The sequence below is a fragment of the Pogona vitticeps genome, chromosome 6 (assembly GCF_051106095.1).
Source record: "Pogona vitticeps strain Pit_001003342236 chromosome 6, PviZW2.1, whole genome shotgun sequence".
Taxonomy (NCBI): domain Eukaryota; kingdom Metazoa; phylum Chordata; class Lepidosauria; order Squamata; family Agamidae; genus Pogona; species Pogona vitticeps.
In genome coordinates, this window is record NC_135788.1 from 121,186,971 (window position 1) to 121,209,463 (window position 22,493).

Sequence of the window (22,493 nt, forward strand, 5' to 3'; positions counted from 1 at the left end):
TCATTTCAGCGGGCTCAGCCAAAGCTTGCCAAAGTTTCCCCTCCCACCCGGGGGAGATGATGCTGGGATTCAGGGAACGGCAGCCCTCCTCCAAAGGAGCTATTCTGACTCCCAGCCCCCCCCCCCGAGCACCCTGTAACGGATCCGGCCCAAGGAAGGAGAAACCGCTGCTGCTCCTCTCCTCCTCTGTGGATCTCCTGCGGGTGCAGCCAAGAAAGCCCTCCTCCTGCATAATTCAAGAGCGCCTGGCATCTTCTTTCAAGCAAGGCAGCTCATAAATCAGGACTTTCCAGGCAGGCAAGAGCAAATGAGTTGCCTTTCCCTCCAACCGTATCCCGGGACAGAATAAAGAGCCGGCCTTCCCAGAGTCGCCCGGGGCCTTCCTAGGCTCGTTGCCTTCCGGGCTCTGATCAACTCACTCCCCCCCCCCCCAGTCCCCAAGCGAGCCTCTCCCTGGGTTTAAGCAAGGCAAGGGAGAGCCATCAGCAAAAATGGGACCGGAGGATTTAGCTCGCTGGTGGTGGGAGAGGCTCCCTGGCCTCCCCCTTTCCCAACCCCTGGGTCTCCCTCTGGGCAGAGCTGGAGCCCTGGGGCGAGATCCCATAATTTACGGCATTGTTTGTATCTACGGCTCCCAGGGGTTCTCTGGCCTCTTGCAGCCCAAGGAGGAGGAGATGATTGAACGGGGGGGGGGGGGTGCCTGTCTGGTGTTAATGGGTACACCATAAAATCTGAAAGCGAGACCGGGATTCCGTCCAGTCCAGAAACGGAGCCTCTTTTTAAAAAAATTGTTTGTTTTTCTGCATGAGTTATGGCCAAATGCTTGGAGGGTGGGGTGAGGTGAGGGGGGCAAAGGGCACCCCCCCCCTCTGCACAGAGAGGTTCTGGAGAGCTAGAACTCTGGAGTTGCAGAAATCTATTGCTACAAGCCGTGGTTTTGCTTCGAAATGCCTTCAAAGGCTCCAGAATCAGATGCTAATTATCCCCGTTATGTAGACGAAGTCAGTGAGGTCCAGACCCACAGACAGAGCGACTCTCAGGTTAGGACAGTGCCTGAGGGCCACCCCCCCCGGGTCCAAATCCACTTCTCAGGGCTGAGGCAGGTATAAACCTCGGCACCTGCTCATTTCCCCCCTTTCCTCCCTCTTTGCTAGGATTCCACCGCTTTCTGTGGCTGAACCCTCGAACCGGCATCCGGTTCCAGCACCCAAGGAAACCCATTTGCTTGGGTTGAGTTCTCTGGGAGCCTTTTCGTTTTCCCTGCAGGGTGGGTGGTGGGTTCGAATCCCCAAGCGAGGGGCACTGGGAGTTGCAAACCATCGCCTGAAGGGGGTGTTGTTGGCAATCCAGAACTGTCTGGAGGGGGGGCAGCTTCAAGGGAGGGGAGGGGGTTTCTGGGTTGGGGACCCTGGCTGTGTCCATCTCTTGGCTCTGTCCGTTTCTTGCCTGTGTCAACCCCGGCTCGTCCATTTCTCCGGCAGGTCCCGCCTGACCAAGGGCACCCCCCTTTTTGATTCATCCCTTCTGTCCCCCCCAGCCACGTTTTAATCCTCGACACGCACACGCACCCTTTCCGGGCTTGACCCCTCTTTCCAAACCCCGGGTGACTTTGGGAACCCTGGCTCCGCCGTTTGAAGCCCCCCCCCGCCCTGATTACCAGGGCTCCTTTCCCACTTTGGTGACTCCCCCCTCCCCAAGGAGAAAGGCACAGCCTCTTCTTCCCCCTTTCCCTGGCTGGCCCTCAGAGCAGCCCCGCTGCCCACCCCACTCATTGCAACCGGGGGGGGGCATCCCGTTTCCTTCCCGCCCGCTTCCCCCCCGATGCCGAGCCGGAACGGTGCCTGCGCTTCCTTCCTGAGCCCGGGCAGACAGCTCTCCAACCAAGCCGGTCTCCTAAAGTGGGGGGTGGGGGTCATCGGAGTCCCCTTCCCCCCCCCCCAAATGTCTCCCGAGAGCAACGAAGGCAGCCAGACTTCCCTGGAGAAGGTGCCTCGTCTCGCACCGCGGGGATGGATTACGTCCTTTCTCGCCCCCCCCCAATAAAGCAGGGGAGGGGGCTTCTATTTTGGGGAAGCTGTTTCCCCCCCCCCCCGCTAGGAGCCTTGTCAGGGGCGTGTGACTGGGCGGCTCTCTTTCCTCTCCCCCCCCCCGCTCTTCCCATCCGCTGCTCCATCCTTCCTCTCCCCGGCCACAGTCGCGCACCCGGACAGGGACACCCGCGCGCCCGCAACTCTCTCTCTCTCTCATTCTCTCTCCTCCCCCCCCCCTTTTTCAGGGGGATCTCCGGGTTCCCTCCCCCCTGCCCCCCCCGCCCCCTGGGTTCCTCCCTCCCCCTCCCCCACCGCGTTCACCTCTGAGGCTCTGAAGGACATCGGGGTCTCCCGCCTCCTCCTCCTCCTCCCCCCTCCGGGGACCAGGGAGCGCGGCGGCGGCGGCGGCGGCAGTGGGAGCCGGGACGGAGCGCGACCGCGGGTGGAGGGACCTGCCCGTGATCCGCCGTTGCGAAGCCGGGGAGCCGGCCGGCGAGGAGGAGGAGGAGGAGGAGGAGGAGGAGGAGGAGGAGGAGGACAGAGCCCAGCCCGCCTGGCCCCCCTCCCTCCATCCCTCCATCTCTCCATCCCTGCCGCTGCCGCTTGCGGGAGGACTTTCGGCCCAGGAGGCGGCGGCGGCGGCGGAGGGGCGCGATGGCCTTTTAGGAGCCCCCCTCCCCGCCCTCGCCCCGCCCGCCTTTCCCGTGAGCCGCGGAGCCGCCCGGCGGCGAGGGATCCGAGGCTGCCCGCTCGCCGGCTCGCCCGCCCGCCCGCTGTCCAGCCAGCCCGGGGTGGGGGCGGCGGCGGCGGGGGGGTCTCGGTCTCCCTCTCCCCCTCTCTCCGGTGCCTTGAGTCCTCCTCCTCCTCCGCCGCCGCCGCCCCCCGGATGGGGCAGGCATGGCCGCGCTCGCCAGCTCCCTGATCCGGCAGAAGCGCGAGATCCGCGACCCGGTGGCCAGCCGTCCGGTCTCCGCCCAGCGGAAGGTCTGCCCGCGGGGCACCAAGTCCCTCTGCCAGAAGCAGCTCCTCATCCTCATCTCCAAGGTCCGGCTGTGCGGGGGGCGCAAGGGCCGCCTCGAGAAGAGCCCCGGTGAGTCGACGGGCGGAGCGGGCGGGCGGGCGGGCGGAGGAGGGAAGAAGGAGGGCGCGCCCCCCAGCCCCCCCCCCAGCCCCCTAAGGGACGTCGTGGACGGGAGGGGGTCCTTTGGGGAGCCCCGGGGGTGACGTTTGCCGCCCGGCTGGCTCGCTCGCCCGGCTTTTGCGCAAAGCGCCGCAGGGGCGCCGGTTCCGCGGGGATCGCTCCGGGCGGGGGGGGGCAGGCGCTGTGCTCCGGGCGCAAGGCGGGCGCAGGGGTCCCCGGCGGCAGCCCAGCGGGACCCCTGGATTTGGGGTTGGCTTTTTTTCCCCGGCTACTTGCAATTCCGAGGGGGGATGGTAAGGGGCGCTGGACTCTCGGCCTGCCTGCACCTTGCAGTGCCCAGGATCACCTGTGAGGGGCGTTGCGTCGTGGGTTATATGGCCGGACTCGCGTGCTGGTTTCTTTGGCCGGGCGTGGTGGAGGCTCTCTTGAGCAATGGGCTGGGGGGGGGGGGCTTGTCTTTCTGGTTTCTGGGGAGGAGCCCCTTGCTCTGCTTGGACCTCTAAAAAAGATGCTGGTGGTGGAGGAGGTGGGGGTGGGATTGCGACAGGAAAGCATTTCGGGTTCCTTTAAGGACCAGCCTTTGGGGCAAAGGAGAGGTAGGAGCCGGTGATGAACCAACCCGTGAGGGGAGGACCGGAGGGTGAGAAAGCTCAGAAGACCAGTAGGAAGGCTTTGGGGAGAATTTCCCAGTATGGACTATCTGGTCTAGAGCCCCCTATGGACGGCAAACGTAATTACAGTGGGATTGTGCTATGTTGGAAAAGCCAGCGGTGAATCGGAAAGCCAAAACTTGTAATGCACATATTGTTGCAGTTGTGTGCCATTCAGTTGCATCTGACTTATGAGGACGCTATGAATTAGTGACTTGGGAGAGGTCCTCTCATCAGGAGTCCTGTTCAGCTTTGTAACGTTGCGTCCACGTCTCCCTTTATTGAGTCGATCCGTCTCATCCCCAGTCTTCCTCTTTTCCTGCTGCCCTCCATTGTTCCCGGCATAATTGTTGCTTCTATTGAGTCTCTTGTCTCCTCCTGTGAAATACAAAGTATGATCTCACCTGAGCCCACTGGTTTTTAGCTTCGACTCAGAATTCAGGCTAGATTTAATCTAGAACCCATTTATTGGTAAACGTTGGGTTAAGTTTGTCTGTGGTTTGTCTAAGTGTGTTAAATTTGATGGAACGCATGAAAGAATAAAAAAGCAGATCAGGTGGCAAGGTGCTGGAATGAAGGAAAAGAGAAAAGGGAGGTAAATTCAAAACCCAACAGATCGTTGGCATTTTCAGCGCTCTCGGCCGATGTGAAATGCCTCGTCCTTCTTCCTTTAGGTAAATATTTCACAGCCCTTGGCTCGCTCCTTGGGTTCGGAAATATTTATGTGGAATACATCCACAAACTACTACACCATTATCCGGCAAAATATCGCTCTGCTGCGCTTACGATGGCATTGGCGTGGGGAGAAGTTCTTCAAAAGGGCCGATCTTTCTGTGGTCCATAGGACTGTTTTGCTGTTCTTCTTATAACATCAGCAGGGCAGGATCGTTAAGTGTCACAAATTGCTCGGCCGCCCTGCGTCCTCCCACCCTTCCGCCTCAGAGGCTGTAAAGCGAGCAGCCGTTCAGGGAGAGAAATGACCCAGCTTAATTAAACCGTGATGCCCACACAGTGTCCCTGGCCCAGCAGAATGCAGAAAGATGGCCACCCGGGATGAAACTGTAAGTTGACATCTCTGTTCCCCCCCCCCCCCAACACTGCCTAAATTTCTGGCAAAGTCCACACACAGTCCTAGGCACAGGAACGAGGGTCTGGCTCGTTTTTAAACAGAGCCTCCCTGGTTCCAAATTTGATAGGAAGGCCCCAGGCTTAGCCTTGGATGCTTCAGCTGCTATCCCAGCCGTTTGGGGGTGGTGGGACTTTCATTAGTGGGGCGGGGAGAGAAGCCTGTATCGCTCTCCACATGCCCAGAGGCCCTGTCTTCTTCTTTTAAAAAAAAAAAACACCCCATGTGTTTTAGGGCCCGAGCGTAGGCTTTGGCAGCAAAATTGCAGTAAATAAACTTACGGGGAGCTGACAGCTAAATTATGTGGTGGAGCCTATTGAGGCTTTTACGGCACTTCAAGAAAGATAGTCCATTAACTTTAAAGGCCTCTAAATGAAAACGGGGCTCTTGATGAATTCTGAAACCAAGGGTGAAACCGATTTGCTTCTCCTCCAGTCGCTACCTAATAGGGGTAAAAATGATCATGATAATTAAGGTGTGTTCATGCAAGTGGGCTTCGTCTGTACCTCTTATCTCAGCCTGTGTGGCGATGGGTGCGGGGTTCCCTTCCCGTTTTTGGTTTTGTTTTGTTTTTGCCCGTTGGAGGTATTTGGAAAGGAGAGGCGTGAGATTCTCTATTGACACTGTTCAAGAGGAATGCCCCGATTCTTCATTTATTAATTTTTTTAAAACAGCCCAAGAGGAATAAGAAGGCGAAATTACCATCACCTCTGTTGTGGGTGAACAGCCGTGATGATTTCAAGGCAAAGGAATGGCTGTGGGTTTTGAGGACACCCGGAAAAGCTGAGATCTCTCACACACGGAGAGAGAGACACGAGGGCCCAGTTGCGTTATTGATCCGGCCCCGGGCATGCTGGGAGGAAAGCTCACCCTCCAAGGGCATTCCCCCCCCTTCTTGCACGCTTTACGGGTGCACTCTTAAATGGAGAGTGTTTTCCATTAAAGCGCATTATGGTGTGGTTAAAGCTTTTGAGAAACAGGGGGGAGGAAGGGAGGAAGTTTTCTCAAATCCACACAGCTGGCTTTTAATCGGATGCTAAGCCGCTCTCCGAGTTCAAGAGGGCTTACTCCCAAGCAAACCCTGGCAACGCCTTTGGCTTTGCCGCCTAAGCCATTTAAGGGTCTTGTTTACCCGGTCGGTTCTCCTGGGATAACACGGCCTTTCTCAGCTGCTCCGCCGTGACGAGGCTCAAGGGGTGCAATGAAGTCGGCCGGGAGGTTCGTTGCCAAATTTAGAGGAAAACAAAGCGGGGAGGGGGTGATCCCCATTTCCATGGAATGTCTGCGGACATCATTCCCAGAGGATGGTGTCCCCTTTGGGGTTGGGGGGGGAAACAAATTGGAGATGGGGTGGGCTCATGGGAACCCATCTAATTAGCCTTCGCCCTCACTTGGACCAATTTAATGCGTTCCAATGGGAAAGAATCGTCGTTGTCTAGCAAAGATCGGCCATAGGAAAGCTGCTTTGCGAACCGCCAATCAGCTGTTTAAATAGCTGTCTTGCGAAGCTTAGGTCCTGAAAACACCCGTTTTGCGAGCGTGGAGGGAGCTGTCAAAATCGCCGTCTAGCGAAAATCGATTTGCGAAGCAGGGACCAAACATTCTCCAGCGAAATTCCTCCATAGGAATCACTGTTTTGCGAATCGCTATAGCGATCACAAAAAGTCAGTGTCTAGCGAAAAAACTGTCATGCGGGGTAACTGTCTAGCGAGGCACCACTGTACCTGGTACCACAAGGCAGGTGGGGAGGAGATTGTTCAGGTTTCCTGTAGCAGCAAATGTGGGTGCCGCCCCATTCAGGATCACCTCCTCAAACTTGGGGTTCAATTGTTACAAGTAATGCAGTGAGAAATTACAGCAATACATTACAAATAATGTGACAAGTAGTTCCAAAGTTATGATCTGAGTGCAATTACTTACTTTTTATAAGTTGTTTTAAAGGGCATTTACAGGCATTTTTGGGTGTGCATGGGGAGGTATTTTCAGGTTTCACCAATGCCAAGTGGCAAGGGGATTATGCTTTAATTTTTTCTTTTGCATTTTTTGAAAGATTTGCAAGGTGTCATATCAGAATCAGCCACTAGAGGGAAACCACAGAATATTCCCGCTGTATTCCTTTTTTTTGAGATGCTGGTAACTGACAGAACAATCTATTGATGAAGCGCAACACAAGCAGCCTGACACCAAAGAAGTAACACAATGACTTATTTTTAAAGAAATGCTTCAGGCTTCGCCTGGTCCGACGTTCTTACCCGTTGAACTTCCAGTGTCGAAGAGACAAAGATCTGAACATCCTGGGATTATCAAAACAGACAGGTAGAGTCTTGTGGATAGAGATAGCCTTAGAAATCCCCGGGACCCTGGGAGTTGGCATTCCTCCTTCCCCTTGCTGAAGGGAGGCCTCCAAAGCAGCTAAACGTGTGGCCGTGGAGCATGGTTCTCGTAGCAAAAGGAACTCAGTGAAGAGGGGTGTGTGGATCATAAGAATTGTAGAATCGTGGAGTTGGAAGGGGGCCTCTGAGGCCATCCAGTCCAACCCCTTGCTCAAAGCAGGAATCCAAATCAAAGCAGATCGGACAGAGGGTGGCCCCGTGGTCTCTTGAATGCTCCTCCAGCATTGGAGCGCTCAGCGCCTCCCGAGGTCATGGCTTCCACTCTCGTACTGCTCTGACAGTTAAGAAGTTTTTCCTGATCTTCACCTGAAAAATGGGTTCCTGTAACTTGAGCCCATGATGATGTGTCCTGCACTTGGGGATGATGGAGAACAGATCCTGTCCCTCCTCTGTAGGACAGCCTTTCAAGTATTTGAAGAGTGCTGTCTCCCCCTCCGTCTTCCCTCCTTAAGGCTAAACATGCCCAGTTCTTTCAGCCTTTCCTCCTAGGTCTTGGTATTCCAGCCCCTTTATCATCCTCATCACCCTCCTCTGAACTTGCACCAGTTTACTGCCATCCTCCTTCAAGTCTAGTGCCCAGAACGTCCCACCGCCGTCACCAGCTAAGGCTGGGAGACAGCCCTACCTGAATCTCTGGGAATAAATAATGCCCCAGCCTCCCCCAGTCTGATACCGTCTGGGATGAAGGACTACAGTTCCCATCCTTGTGAAGTGTCCCCTTGCATCAGGCCATAGTGGAACTCTAGGGGGTTTCCCGAAGTTATCCTTTAAACCATGTGGGGCAGTTTTACAAGGCAGCCCCACGGTGACACCTTGTGAATACAGCCCCCCCACACACACACACAGCATTTTGGCGGCTCTTCCTTCATCCTTTTTTCTTTTAAGGACAGAACATGGTTAAAAAGGGAAAAAATGGAAGAGCCAAGGAGACTGTTTCATTTGGGCTCCCTCTCTTCCAGAAAAGGCTCGTCCTGTGTGTGCTGGAAGGAACACACACACACACACACACACACACACACACACACACACACACACACACACACACACACACACACACACACACACACACACACACACACACACACACACACACACACACACATCGGCATCTTGCTGGGCAGGGTCACACACATTGCAGCAACCGTGTGCGTGTCTGTGTGTGTTTGTGGTGTCCTGCCGTAAAGGGTGTTCCTGTTTTCCTGATCTCCCTTCAGCAAAAAAAATCTCCCGGTGTTTGGCTTCCTAATCCGTGCAAGGAAGGTTGTCGCTGTGGAAACAGAACAGAACATAGTGGAGGGGGGGGCGGGTGCAGGAGAGCCTTTGGCAAGGTGAACCGGCTTGACACGGAGGGAGGTCACCCCATAGATCCCACGTGTGGCAAGGAAGGTGTTCAGAGTAAGTCCCTGCAAGCATCCGAGGAAATCTTGAATTGTTACGTCTGGTCAGGACGTCGGCCGTTTCTCGGCATCCAAGAGAGAAGGATGTTTCTCTAAGCCTGTCTCTATACCCCAGCCGTGGCTCAGCCTGCCTCTTTTCCTGTAGATCCAGTTTTAAATACTTAGACGGGTGCAGCCACCTTTTCACCCCTTCTCCAGCTCAATTCAAGACGATGGTTGGACTCAAAAATCTGCTGTGTCCAAATGAATTGTTCTGGGCAGGATTTTAATGGAGGAGAAGGCCTGAAATTTTGCACACAAGGCGCATCTCCCCCTCCCGTCTCCAGCCACTCTCTGGCAATGATGCCTATTTATTCATGGAAATGTCCGGACCTCCCTTATTCTTAATGCACCCCTCTGTGGGGTGCAATCATAAAGTGTAACATAGGGAAAAAAGACCATTTTGATCAGCTCTCGTGTATCACAGATCTGCAGGAGGATATTGGAGACCCAGGCAATGAAACTAGTTTAAGAGGCCCCAGGAAAGATAAGGTTCGTTGTTGTGGGTTTTTCGGGCTCTTTGGCCGTTTTCTGAAGGTTGTTCTTCCCAACGTTTCGCCAGTCTTTGTGGCCATGGGCATCTTCAGTGTTGTGAAGATGCTGGCCACAGAGACGGGTAAAACGTTAGGAAGAACAACCTTCAGAATACGGCCAAAGAGCCCGAAAAACCCACAACAACCTTTAGATCCCGGCCGTGAAAGCCTTCACAAATACAAATATAAGTTTGTCTGGACCTCCTGAGGCTGAACATCTTGTCATGTCAGCACCTGTTTGGACTTCCTCGGGGAGTGAGTTCCCGAAATCAGGGCATCTCCCATGTCATGGACAGAGCGCAGGAAAATACCTTTTTTTTTCCTGTGCGTGTCTGTGAAGGTTCTCATCCAAGCGTCAGGAGGTACGTATTCCCTTCCTGTATCCCTGCTCAGACAGAAATGGATCAGATCTACACTTAATGGGTTGGAGCCAGGGAGCCAGGAGCCGTCTCTCCTGCCTCTGGATGGCCCCTGTGCTTTTTCCCGGACGGATCCTCAGACGAAGAACACAGAGAGACCCAAGGACGATGCTGGAGTGGTGACGGAGAACCCAACACTCTGCTGTGCATGGCTTAGAACAGTGGTTCCCCAACCTTGGGCCTCCAGATGTTCTTGGACTACAACTCCCAGAAGCCTTCACTATCACCTCTGCTAGCCAGGATTTCTGGGAGTTGAAGTCCAAGAACATCTGGAGGCCCAAAGTTGGGGACCACTGGCTTAGAACGACCAGCCAGCCAACAGCCTGGCTTGTTTTCCGAGAGGGTGGGGGGATCTTTCCAGTGGGGTGGGAAGGGTGGAAATTAGTTCACATCTGCCTGTTGTCTGCTAAGCATCTCATGCCTCGTCCTCCTCCTCTCCAAGCCGCCCCCCCCCGCCAAGGGGAGCCTTATGGCCCTTCTGGGCCCTTACAACCAAGATGGGGCGGTCCTCTTCCTACAGGATGATGATGAGCCCTGAGGCTGTGGAGTGGCAAGGCATCCCCCCCCAGCCTACCTCGCAGGGTTCTTGTGAGGGCCTAAGCCGGGATTGGGCCCTCTGGGCCCTCCTCCGCGGCCCTTTCGGGCTCTCTCAGCCCCACCACCACCACCCCGCATCTTCTGTGGGTCAGATTCTGGCAACAATGGGGCAGACATCAAGCCACCCTCCATCCTAATCCTGCCCCATCCATTCAGAGATGTGTGACTCTCCTCCCTAAGAAGGGCAGGGGTTGACAGTCACCCCTTCTACCTTCTCCCCCCCCCAAGAAAGAAACAAAACCCTAATGAAGTTTGTTTTTTTCAAAGCAGTTTAGCTGAAGGAGGCTTTTTTTTAAAAAAATGGCAATGCAATCCAAAGCCCCCTTTTTTCTTTCTTCTTTCTTTCTTTTCTTTTCTTTCTTTCTTTCTTTCTTTCTTATTTTTTGAAGTAACTTTGCCAGGTCTTTTCTGTCTGGCCAGATTCTGGGAAGGATGGAGTCACGTCTTCAACCCTTGCTCTTTGCCACCTTCCCGCCCCCCCACCCTCTTCAAACCCACCCCATCCCACTTCCATTTTCTGTCTCTGCAGCACACAAGGGCCAAAATCCAGGAGGAAGTCCCCAGTAGAGCAGACCCACGGAATCAGTGGGGATTTGGTGAATCCCCTTCCCCCATAGGTTCCATGCGCCTACTCGAGTTGCCGCCGCTTACGACTGGGGGTCGGCCATTACACACACACGCACACACACATACTGTACGTTCACAACCTGACATGTTGTGCCTTCTTGCGTGTGGCCAAAATGTGGGTCTCTTTGGCTAGATTCCGGCTTCGGCACAACCAGCTCATCCTGGAACGGAACGCCATTGCGTAGAGACCTCCGTGACACCCTTGCGTGTCCACTGATGGTGTAACGGAGATTAGCCAATGACCCCACTCTGGCCAGGTGACCAGCACTTTGAAAGTTCAGGGCCCGTTCCATTTGGCTTAGCCTCCCCCCCCCATCCCCAAACTATGCCCCCTTTACCTAAGAACCCATAACCTAAATCTTGCACTTTGGACCTATGAGTCAGCTGATGGTGAATTCACAAACTCTCCCCCGAGAATTAAATCCGTGGATCTTTAAGGTGGCGTGATGGGGCTGTTGTTTGCTTTCGTTCGGGTTGGATTTTGTTATCCATCTCAAAAAGAGATGTGCCGGCAGGCGCCAACGGGGTCGAAAACCGCCACCCCGAGTGGCTCATGCAAGCCAGACCAGCTACTCTATCGTAGAAGGTTTAACGATATTTGGGTTTCAAAAAGGAGGAATGAAAAAGGGCCATAAGGGGTGTGTAGAGAAAACAGATTTGTGGAGCAGATTTCCTCTCCTCATTTACAAATCATTTCCACTGAACCTGGATCGGGCCAGAGAGGTAGACGTACCGGCTTCTTTACATGGGGTAGATAGTGGTGCTCGGAGTTAAGCCACAGCAGAGAGTTTAATACAAGGGCCTGTTTTCCGGAGCCCAACGAAAGGACCTTGACTCAGCTCCCTGCTTTGAGCAGGGGCTTGGACTCGATGGCCTTAGAGGGGCCCCCATCCAACCCCGTGATTCTAAGATTCTGCTCCCGACTCATTTTTTCCCACAGGACGCAATGAGGGTTGTCACCTTGGGTGGCTTTGGAGGTTGTTGTGGGTTTTTTGGGCTCTTTGGCCGTGTTCTGAAGGTTATTCTTCCTAACGTTTCGCCAGTCTCTGTGGCCATGGGCATCTTCAAAGGACTGGAGTAGGAAATCTGTCTGTGCTCTGGTGCACTTTGTTTGCATAGTTGAGTATTTATAGCTGTGGGATCAGCTTTTTGTCCTTTTCAGGAGATCGGGTGATTATGGTGATCGGCGTTTTTGTGGTTGTGAGTGTACTGTTGTGATAAGAGGGAGAGATGATCTGTCACTGCGATTGATGGGTGTCGTTAGCTGGTCTTTTGCATGCAAAAACCTTCAGAACAAAGAGCCCAAACAACCATCAGATCCCAGCCATGGAAGCCTTCAAGAATACTTTGGAGGAAGAGTTGATCCATCTGGGGCCGGGCATGGTGGGGTTCAAGCCTCCGCGGCTGATGGTTGGGATGGCTCAATAGAACCTCCAAGACCAGAGGCAGTCTACCTCTGACAACCAGATGTACTGGCAGGCGGAAGGCAGGATGGGGGAATGTTTTCTTCCTTTGAGGCCCTGCCTTGTAAGTAAGCTTCTGGCTGCCTCTTGGCTGGAAACCCGAGACTTGAAAGCAGCCTGCTTTGATTCCGACAGGAGTGTTTGCAGGATAAGCTTCCTGTCTCCCGGGCTGTTCCTTGCTCTGATGTTCCCCATCCCGTTGCTGCCTCCAACACAGCAGGCCGATCGGTGTCTTGCTGAGATCCCTCCCCTCCCTCCTCGCCCAGTGTTGAAACTCACTGCCTGGCGGTTTTCTTGGCACCGATTTTGCAATTCATTACCCCGGAGTGTCCTTGCAGCTGGCAAAGCCGTGCTTTGCCGTGGGAGGCTGCCAACACCCCCCCCCCACTCCCGAGCCCCAATGTGCTTGCGTTGGCACTACGGTGGGCAGGTAGCCCTTGCTGGCTTCTCTCGGGCTGCCCCCTCCCAAAAAGGAAGAGGGGAGGGGGGAAGGGAAGCCCAGAGCCCTACTCCTTTTTCTGCCCTCCCTCCTTCAAGGGGGGGGTGGGGAAGACCCCCTTCCCAGAAACAGCCAGACCCTGAAGAAGCATCTCCAGAAGTCATTTCAAGGGTTTCGCCGGTGGGTGGGGTGGGTGGGAGGGGGAGGAAGAGAGAGGGAGAGAAAAACTGCAGCGTCCTTTCAAAAGTCATTTGAAGGGTCTTTTGGCAAGGGGGGAAGCCACCGAAGCCTTCCTCCATTCCCAGGTATCCAGATTGTAAGCCCCTTGGGGCAGGGGTCTTGCCCCAGCCGGGATCTCTGCCGTTCCCCCATCTTTGCCTTTATTTTGCACCCGGTCAGTGTCGCCTCCTGGAGAGCCTCAAGGGATATGAGGTACCAGTATGTGGCGGTGGCAGGAATAAAAGGGATGGGGGTGTCCATCGGCTCGGCCCTCCCTGATGGGATGCTGCTCAGAGGGAGAGGAGTGGGTAGGAGGTACCCAGGGAAACCTCCTGTATGGGGGCTCAAAGCCTCCCCCACCTGCCCCACCTCAGGGGGGGGGAATCAAAGCCAGGGCTTAATCGGCCCATCATCTGATTTCGTGGCTTGGCGTTAATTAACCTTAAAACAGAGGACGCCCCCTCAGAGACATGCCGCCACTGTCCGCCAGCCTCTGAATATCTGGGCGGGGGTGGGTGGGTGGCGGGGTTCAAGTCCGTTTAGTTGCTGCTTGGGATGCCTGAATAGAACCTCCAGGATCAGAGGCAGTCTAGCCTTCAATACTAGACGCTGGCTGGCAGGCATGTGCTGGGACTGCTACGCTAACCTCTCCCAGGCTGAGCCTAGAAAAGTGACATTTGGAATGGGGGTCGGGGGGGATGGCCCCTCTCAGGATCAGCCCCTCCCTCTCCAAAGCAGAGCTGGTGGGGAGTGGGGGGGGGAAGGAATTCTCTTCTTTAGACTATAGCTCACAAAATCCGGCTAGGTGGGGCAGGGGAGACTGGGATTTGTAGTTCTATGCGATCTCCGTAATTCATGCAGGCATGGAACCCCATGATGGAGAAAGAATGGTATGTGTGTGTGTGTATGGGGGGGGTTTCCAGCAGCCCAGCCATTGACATGAATGACTGGGGGGGCAGTCATGGACCAAAAAGAGGGGAAGTGAGAGGGTCCCTTTTCTTTGTCCGGGAAGAGGGCCCGCTTGATGGGCCCTGGAGTACCGGGCCCCACAGGGGAAGCCAGGGGAGGGAAGGTGGCCCACCCCTGCTCCCCAGGGGCCAGGTTGAACCCGCAATGGCTGGGGGGGGGAGCCGGAGAGGCCACCATGATGGACCTTAACCCTGTCCGAACCCCCCCCCCCCAGCGTGGTTGCAGGACTCCCTCCCCCTTCTTGACTCCCCAGCCCCCCACTCCCCCGGAGCGTCCCCAGATTCCCCTCTGAGTCCATCGCGGCCAGAGTCCCCGACTAACCTGGCCTAGGAAAGTGACCCTACAACCGACTCCAGGCCCTATTTCTTTCTGCCCAGCCAGCATGGCTAGGTAAAAGCCCTCCTGCCTTTGTGGACTCCAGGTCCCATGTTTCCCCCAACCAGCATGCTTTGGGCTTGGACTACAGTTCCCATACTCCCCCAGCCAACCTGGGTGGCCAGGGGCCCTCGTTGGTAGGAGAGTTTCCATACACCCCGACAAGCCCAGCAAAGACACATCTTGGATCATCATCTTCCTTCAACATCCTCTCTTCCAGCATCCCTTCTCCCCCACACACAAAAAACAACAACACCATCTTAATCCTTGGTCTATCTTTATTTTTTCTCCTTCCTTCCCTCCCAAGCTGTAAACCTCCAGGCCACGGCGGGAATGCACGGCCATTAAAATAAATTAAATCCATTTAAATATATTTGCATGCATTACGGAGAGCATGAAGAAGAGTTGGGTGGCGGGAACCCTCCGGGGTGTGTGTGTGTGTGTGTGTGTGTGTGTGTGTGTGTGTGTGTGTGTGTGTGTGTGTGTGTGTGTGTGTGTGTGTGTGTGTGTGTGTGTGTGTGCGCGCAAACCAGCAGTTGTGCTGGAAAAAGGCGGCCAGAATAATTAGCTGCAGAAATCTATTCGGAGGGCTCTCCCTCCTCCATCAAGAAGTGCCCTGGCACACAAATTTGTATGATTCCTGCCTTCTTGAAGCATTCTCATTCCATCATCCTTCCTCCTTGGCATCCCGGAGGGGGGACTTCTATGACACACCATATTTTTTCCTGCAGCCTACATTTTGAATTTCTCACTGGGGTTTTAGGGGACATGGCTATTATGCGCCATCGGGTGAGAAAGGCCAGATGACTCACCAACGTGTTGAAACTTGTGTTTGTGGGTTCAAGTAGGGGTTGCAGAAAAAACATGACCCGTCATAGAAATCCTCCCCCTTGGGAAAGAAGGGTGGGGAGAGTGGGGTTTGCGCTCCAGAAAGGGGGTGTTTCCAAGCGCTGCCTTTCCTCTCCCCAAAGGTCCTCTGACGTAGCCCCTTCCATTTATATCCCCCAAGGTCACAGTCCTCCTTCCTTTCTTCCCCCCATTCCTCAAATCTCTGCCTTCCTAAGGGCTTTCAATCCCCCCTCCCGCCTCCCCTTTTCATCATCCCCCACCCCCTTTTCTAATTTCTGCCGCCTGTCCTCAACGGCTCTCTGGCATGGCCAGGCACAGCCAAGGAGAGACCCCCCCCTTCTTCCCCACCACCTGCCTCTAGGTCCCAAACAAACTACCCCAGCCAGCCGTGCAGTCCATGGACAGCCCCCCCCCAATCATCCAGGCAAGAGGGCCCCCTTCAGCCTCTCCCCCTCGAATATCCTTCAAAAGCAGGCATTGCAGTTTGCTGAGAAAGAGTCCTTGATGCTCGCTCTGATGCTCACCTTTCAGGGATTACAGCCATCCTGGAAAGGCATCTCACATACGTACACAGAGAGAGAGAGAGAGAGAGAGAGAGATCCTAGATTTTACAGGGTGTCACAGCCCCTCTGACCCTCTCCCCCAACCCAGTCCCCCTTCCCTGGGGATGCTGTCCAGCCCCCCTTCTCCCATGCTTGCTTCCCTGGTTTCCTACCTGGGAGTTTCCTCTAACTCCACATACACGCACACACGAACCCACCCACCCACCCACTGCCGCCTTCCCAGCCCTCCCTTTTTCTGCTCTGCATCTGTGGAGAGTCACCTTTGCAAGTTGCTCTCCTCTCTCGCTCGCTCGCTCGCTCTGCAGAGATCCTGACAAGAGGAAGACCGGGGGGGGGACGGGGGGAAGAGCATGAAATGCACACCCCCAGACCGACCAGACTGCATTGCACCCCAGGGGCCAACCACAGCTCTCAGCTCCACACCCTTTGTGTATACACATACACACACAGAGACACACACACACATCCCAAGCTGAGTTTAGTGGCTACAAAACCACTCCCGGAGCGTCCCGAGTTCCAGTCCCTCCCATGCTGTGGCCTGGCATGGGGAGACCTGTATTTAAGGCCTGGGTTTATCCCCAGATCCGTGCTGGCTGGGGTTGACGGGAATCCTATTCCGCTGGAGCTGGAGGGCCGCCCGGCTATAGACGTTGGCGCATAACACGCAAGCCAGTGAGACACACACACACCTACGCACACGTGCACGTGGGCTCTACAGTTGTGTTGGTATTTCCTTTTCCTCCGGGGAGGCTCAGGGCTGCGACCTCTGTGGCGCCACTCACCCCTTTTATCCTCACAACAAGCCTAGGAGGTAGGACAGGCGAGGAGGGGCTTAGTCTCGCCCGGAGGGTCTCAAGGCTGAGTTGATGATTTTTTTTTAAATTTTTTGTTCTCCAGCTCAATCATGAGCCTCCGTTTCATCATTTTTTGCCTCCAGAGCGAGTTCAGGCTTGGCTTGATCTCGGACAGACCCCCTTGTTTGTCTTCCCGGCAGTCCCAGGTTCGCACAATAGCCCAAGATGAAGACCCCCTCATGCCCCCCAAATGAAGATCTCGTACCATTTCTCCACAAATGTCATCGGCATGCATGGGTGGAGTAAGTTTTCTCGGTCAAGAACCTTCAAATTGGGGTGGGTTGGTGGGGGCCACCACGTTCTCATATAAGTAGACCCCCCATGTCCAAATTCTGCTGTTCTTCAGGACCGGACATACGGGTTGGGGCTGAAAAATGCAGGCAAAACACCATCTCCTGATTAATAATTTATTACTAAACATTTGTGGAATTCCATTCACAACCTTTCTGGCGGCTGTATCTGGAAAATAATGTTGTCGAGACGTGAAACAGTAGGGGGAAAAAATGAGGCGCCAAAAATGGTCCATAAAACATTCCTCATAAAGCATGATTTAAGCATTTGAGGACACACGTGGACTCACAGGGCCCCTCTGGTTTTTAATGATAGTTATTTTATTTATTTTTATTTTTATTTTGTCCACAGCTCCCATCGATCAGTGTTGCCAAGGGTGAGAGACGATGGGAGTTGTAGTCAAAAATACCTTGACGTTGTTCCCTTTAAAAAGCATCTGGTTTGGCCACTGTGTGAACCGAACGGTGGACCAGATAGGATGTCGGTCTGATCCGACACGGCCTTTCCTCCTCGGAAACAGCGTTCTCTCTTTCGGCCTCGGTCTTCACAATCTGGAAAATGGGAATAGGGTCGGTCTTGCAAAGCGGGAGTTCTGGGGAGGACCAGCGCAACATTAGGGAGCCGGATGGATAAATTCAGAGTCATTGACTTGAGTGACTTATGGAGTCACTCCATCGAGGGCTGGGCAAGGCATCTGCAGCCTCAGACGCTTACCGGTCCCAGGAAGAATGAAATCGGACAAATGTCAGCTGAAACTCAAAAGTTGGCCATACTGGGCTTGGTGGATCCGGCGTCGGACCTGAAGAAGGCCGGTCACCAAGCTTTGGGGTCTCTCCTCCGACCCACCCCGATCTTCCTCCTGAAGCCTGAGTCTAGCCCCATGACGCTTAGCACCCCCCCTCTCAAAATGGGCCGTATCAAGAATTCCAGATGAAGCATGGGCCATTGACCCGGGTGGGGTGGGGGGTTAATTTGGAAAAAGGGAGGAAGGATGATGCCTCTTGCTTTTGAGTGCACAACTGATTGCGCTGTTCCCTGGCACGCCACCACGTCCCCGTGGTCTTTTCCCTTTCTCCCTCTGCCCTTCACGTGAAAAAGAAACACCAGGGGATCAGCATCAATATATATATAAAACATATAATGCTCCACTTTAAATCCCCCCCATGTTTTTAGCCGAAAGACAGAGATCAGAAGCAAGTGCTTGCTAATTATAAATGCGCATATATATATATATGGGGGGGGCAGATTTAAAGTGGAGCGTTATATGTTTTTATTTTCATCAGACACACGAGGATGCATTTGATGTGCCGGAGGAAATACCCACATAGGTCCACAAGAATGCAGGGGTGCCACATGGTTTCCACCACCCCCCCTCCAAAAAAAAAAAGCCATTTCAAGCCCATGCTTGGGGGGGGGGAAGTGAACAATTGAATTTGGCTGGATGTTGATTTATTTGTTTTATAGGCTGCCTTTCTAACCCCGACAAGGAGACTCACGATATGAAAAGCACAGAATTAAAAACATAAGTTAAACACTTAAAAAAAAACACAATGAAATCGTATGCTAATTAAAATGCGATTGAATAATTTAAAGCGAGCAAACATTAAAAAGAAGCTGAACTTTAAAAAGGCATAAGGGACTTAATTGGGATGTTTAAAATAATGTTGTTCCTTTGACCAAAGCCACCACAATCGCTTTCCCACACCCGGGAAGCGTGGTCTCTCCCCCCCCCCCCCGTCTCCTCCCTCCTCCCTCCCATCCCATTCTTTAAAGATTTGGGATTCCTTCCCAGATTTGAGACTGTCTTGTTTCGTCCCCCTCCCTCCCCGCGTCCCCACCTTTCCACTTTAAGGAAACAATAAAATTAAAACGTTCAATGTCTCCTGACATTGATGGAATGGAAGTTCTCTCTGCGGCTTGTTTAAAAAGGGCCCATTTTTCTTTGCTAAGTACAATTTGCTTAAGAGTCTTTTCCCTGCTTGTCATATCCCAGATGCTGGGCCCAGGGATAAAGAAGAAGAAGAAGAAGAGAGAGAGAGAGAGAAAGAGGCAAGAAAAAAAAGAAAAAATCTCGACTCTTTGCTATAACAGCCGGTGAATTATTTCCAAGGCCTGTCAAAAGAGAGAGAGAAAAAGGAGAAGAAAAGAGCAGCTCATTTTGCCTGGAACAGGCCCCGGGAAAAACAGCATTTCCAGATAGAGCTGTCTGAAGATGCTTTTGTCACTTTTGTGTGTGTGTGTGTTTGTGTGTCTCCGCCTGTGTGCGAGTGAGCAAGTGCGATTCTCTTCCACGTGTGCATCTTTACATTGCATCCAAATCTTGGGTCCTGTTTGCAAGAGAGGGAAGGTTTTTCTGCCTCTGTTTCACTTTTAGAGCGGGTGGGGGGGAAGAACGGCTCATTTGCCAGATTTTGCCATCAGATGGATGGGTGTGTTTCCCCACATAACAAGGTAAAGTTAGGCAAAATTTGACTACAAGTCTCAGCATCCTTGAACCAGCAGGGCCAGCAACGTGGGCATCTGTGGGGACGGGAGAAGGGAATGGGGGACGCTGGCCCACCCTGCAATCCGAAACATGATTATTTCTTACAGGTAAAAACTGTAGTGAATTTCCTTAATAAACGGTGCTTCTCTCTTCCCAGTGTGATGGGTGTGGGTGCCTTTAGTTGGCAGGATCTGCACCATTTCCCCCCCCCCACTCTAGTTTTCTGTGACACTAGAGAAAAAACTGGCTCATCATTCGCACGGTTTGGGTGCAAATGGTTTTAAGGTGCAATAGCAAGCCAGAAAGGTGGCAGGGCTTCAATCAGATCGGTGGCTCTGCTTGCACCAGTTCCGCACTCGCACTAAAAGGGTGAGGAAGGGAAATGTAAGGTCAGGAGCCAGATGGAAACAGCTTCTGGGTAGGTCTGGCAAACCAATTTAATCCCGACTGCAGAAATCCCACAAGGCTGCCATGAGCCCCAGGAGGAAAGACGGGGGGAACCGGGGAGGTTTAGCCTTGAGAAAAGAAGACGGAGGGGAGAGAGTGATAAAACTTTGCAAATACTTGATAGACAGAGGAGAGGTGGGATCTCTTCTTGGCCATCCCACAGTGCAGGGTAGGTGACAATGGGCTCAAGCTATGGAAAGCCAGATCTAGGCTGAAGATCAGGAAAAACTTCTCAACTGTTAGAGCAGTATGACAGTGGAACCCGTGGCCGCAGGGGGAGGTGGTGAGCGCTCCAACACTGGAGAGGCCTTCAAGAGAAGACTGGACCACCGTCTTGCCAGATCTGTTTTGAACTGGATTCGTGCCTTGAGAGGGGGGGTTGGAGTCGTCAATGGCCTTCCAGACCCCTTCCCACTCCATGATTCTAGGATTCTATGACTTGCAGCCATAGAGAGACGTCTTCTCCAGGGATTTTCCCAATTCTGTCCCTTTTACAGCTTCCCATGCTATTCACCATGTGGGATGTGGGTGGCGCTGCGGGTTAAACCACAGAAGCCTCCGTGCTGCAAGGTCAGAAGACCAGCCGTCATAGGATCGAATCCACGCGACGGAGGGAGCTCCCGTCACTTGTCCCAGCTCCTGCCAACCTAGCCGTTCGAAAGCATGTAAAAATGCGAGTCGATAAATAGGGACCACCTCGGTGGGAAGGTCACGGCATTCCGTGTCTAGTCGCGCTGGCCACGTGACCACAGAAACAGTCTTCGGACAAACGCTGGCTGTACGGCTTGGAGACGGGGATGAGCACCGCGTCCTAGAGTTGGACACGACCGGACTCAGTGTCAAGGGGGAACCTTTACCTATGCTATTCACCATCCCCAAATCTTGCGTCCGTCGTACCTGTCGTTCAGTTCTGTGGGGCGTGGGGACCCTGCTTCCTATTTGCTACCCTGCCTTTTCCACCCGTCCGAGCTTCAGGGAATGAGCCAAGAGCCTTGTTTGCTGAGCAATGCGGGAATGAATCTCTCCTGTGGCCATCACTGAAATTGCTGCAGCTTGTCAAAAGTTTTTTTCAACTACAACTCCCAGTATCCTGTAACAAGCTCCAGCGAAGTAAAATTTCCGTTCTCTGGGAACTGCCTTCCTTACTGCTTTTTAGGCACAGGGCAAAAGATTGTTCCACTGGATTTTTTTTTCCTTTTTAAATAACTGACCTTTAATTCTCCTCCTATTCCTTCTGGGTGATTTCTAATTGGGTTTTTTTCTGGCTTGCTTTTTGTATCTTGTTTTGCTTTGGAAACCAATTTGCTATGACTGTGTGCTGAGATGGATTTAAAACATTCTTTTATGAACAAACCCACCGAGTCATACTTCCTGCAATTGTTGAGGCCTCTGAGAACACCCCACGCAGGAGGACAGAGCAGACGGCCAGCCTTTTGGTCCTGCTGCGGCCACTCCTGGCCAGAGGTACACTGCCTCTAGATAAGGAAGCTCTCTTTTCAGCCATCACAAAAAGTTTTGGACCACAATTTTGCAGGATTTCGGGGTGAGGTAGGGGTGGAAGTCACTAATTGCCACCTGGATCCTTAAATGAACCCCAGCTGTAACCTTTTCTGCGACCAAATCGCTCCAAATGAAGAGTTCAATAAGGCCGTGGCAAAACTGTAGAGGAGACGGTCCCTGGACTGGGTTTGGCTAGACCTGAGATGTGGGCAGGAGGGTGGATCCGTGGAGGGCGAGAGGGGAAAAGTCTTGGTTGTTTTTTGCTGTCTCCATAATGGATGCAGGACAGTCCCTTTTCACCCAACAGGGTCTACAGTTAAGCAAAATGAAGCATGGAGCAGCAGGAGTTAAGAGAGGGTCTCTTTATTTCTTACAAGCCGTTGAAACCGAAAATAAGGGGTAACAAAAGGATGCCTTCTCTAAGACAATCCACCCCATCAAGGCTAAGATCTTTACCCGAGAACTTTCTCTCGGCCCTGCCATCATCTGAGGCATGTTTGGTGGGGATGTGAACGAGGCCTTCTCGGCGGTGGCCCCCATGGCGAGGGAACCAAGGTTGGCCCCTCGCTTTTCCTGCATCCAGCAGGCCGAGGTGGCTGGTGGACAGCAGAAGACAGAGGGGAGCTCGGAAAATACTTTTTGAAGACTCGAACGGCTGTCCTTCAGAGGAGGGACAGGATCTGTTCTCGACCATCGCAGAGTGCAGGACGTGCAACCATGGGCTCAAATGACAGGAAACTAGATTTCAGCTGAACGTCAGGAAAAAAAAATTTCCTGTTAGAGGAGTACGACAAGGGAACCCCACGACCGCGAGAGGAGGTGAGTGCTCCATCGCTGGAAGCATTCAAGAGAAACTTAGACAATCACCTAGCAGATTTCCTTGGGCTTGCATTCCTGTCTTGAGCAGGAGGTTAGACTGGATGGCCTTTGAGGGGCCCCTTCCAACCTCACTATTTTCTATTCTAAGACCTTTTCATTTCAGCTGCCCTTTGTAACTAAGGCCGGGATGACAGCAAATCGGGACTTTTTGTGTCCCTTTTCAAACCTGCAAGAGGTGCCTTTATTTTGTGGTTCACTTTCTGTACAT

General features: G+C 53.4%; 1 protein-coding gene across 1 annotated transcript in view; it reads left to right on the plus strand.

Moving 5' to 3' along the window:
• Positions 1 to 2,873: 2,873 nt before the first annotated feature.
• The window catches only part of FGF11 (fibroblast growth factor 11), a 37,596-nt gene continuing 17,976 nt past the window's right edge, over positions 2,874 to 22,493 (plus strand). The window contains exon 1 of the mRNA XM_020799804.3: positions 2,874 to 3,120. Within this exon, the coding sequence (XP_020655463.2) occupies positions 2,928 to 3,120 (193 nt within the window). The 5' untranslated portion in view covers positions 2,874 to 2,927. The remainder of the gene's footprint in view (positions 3,121 to 22,493) is intronic.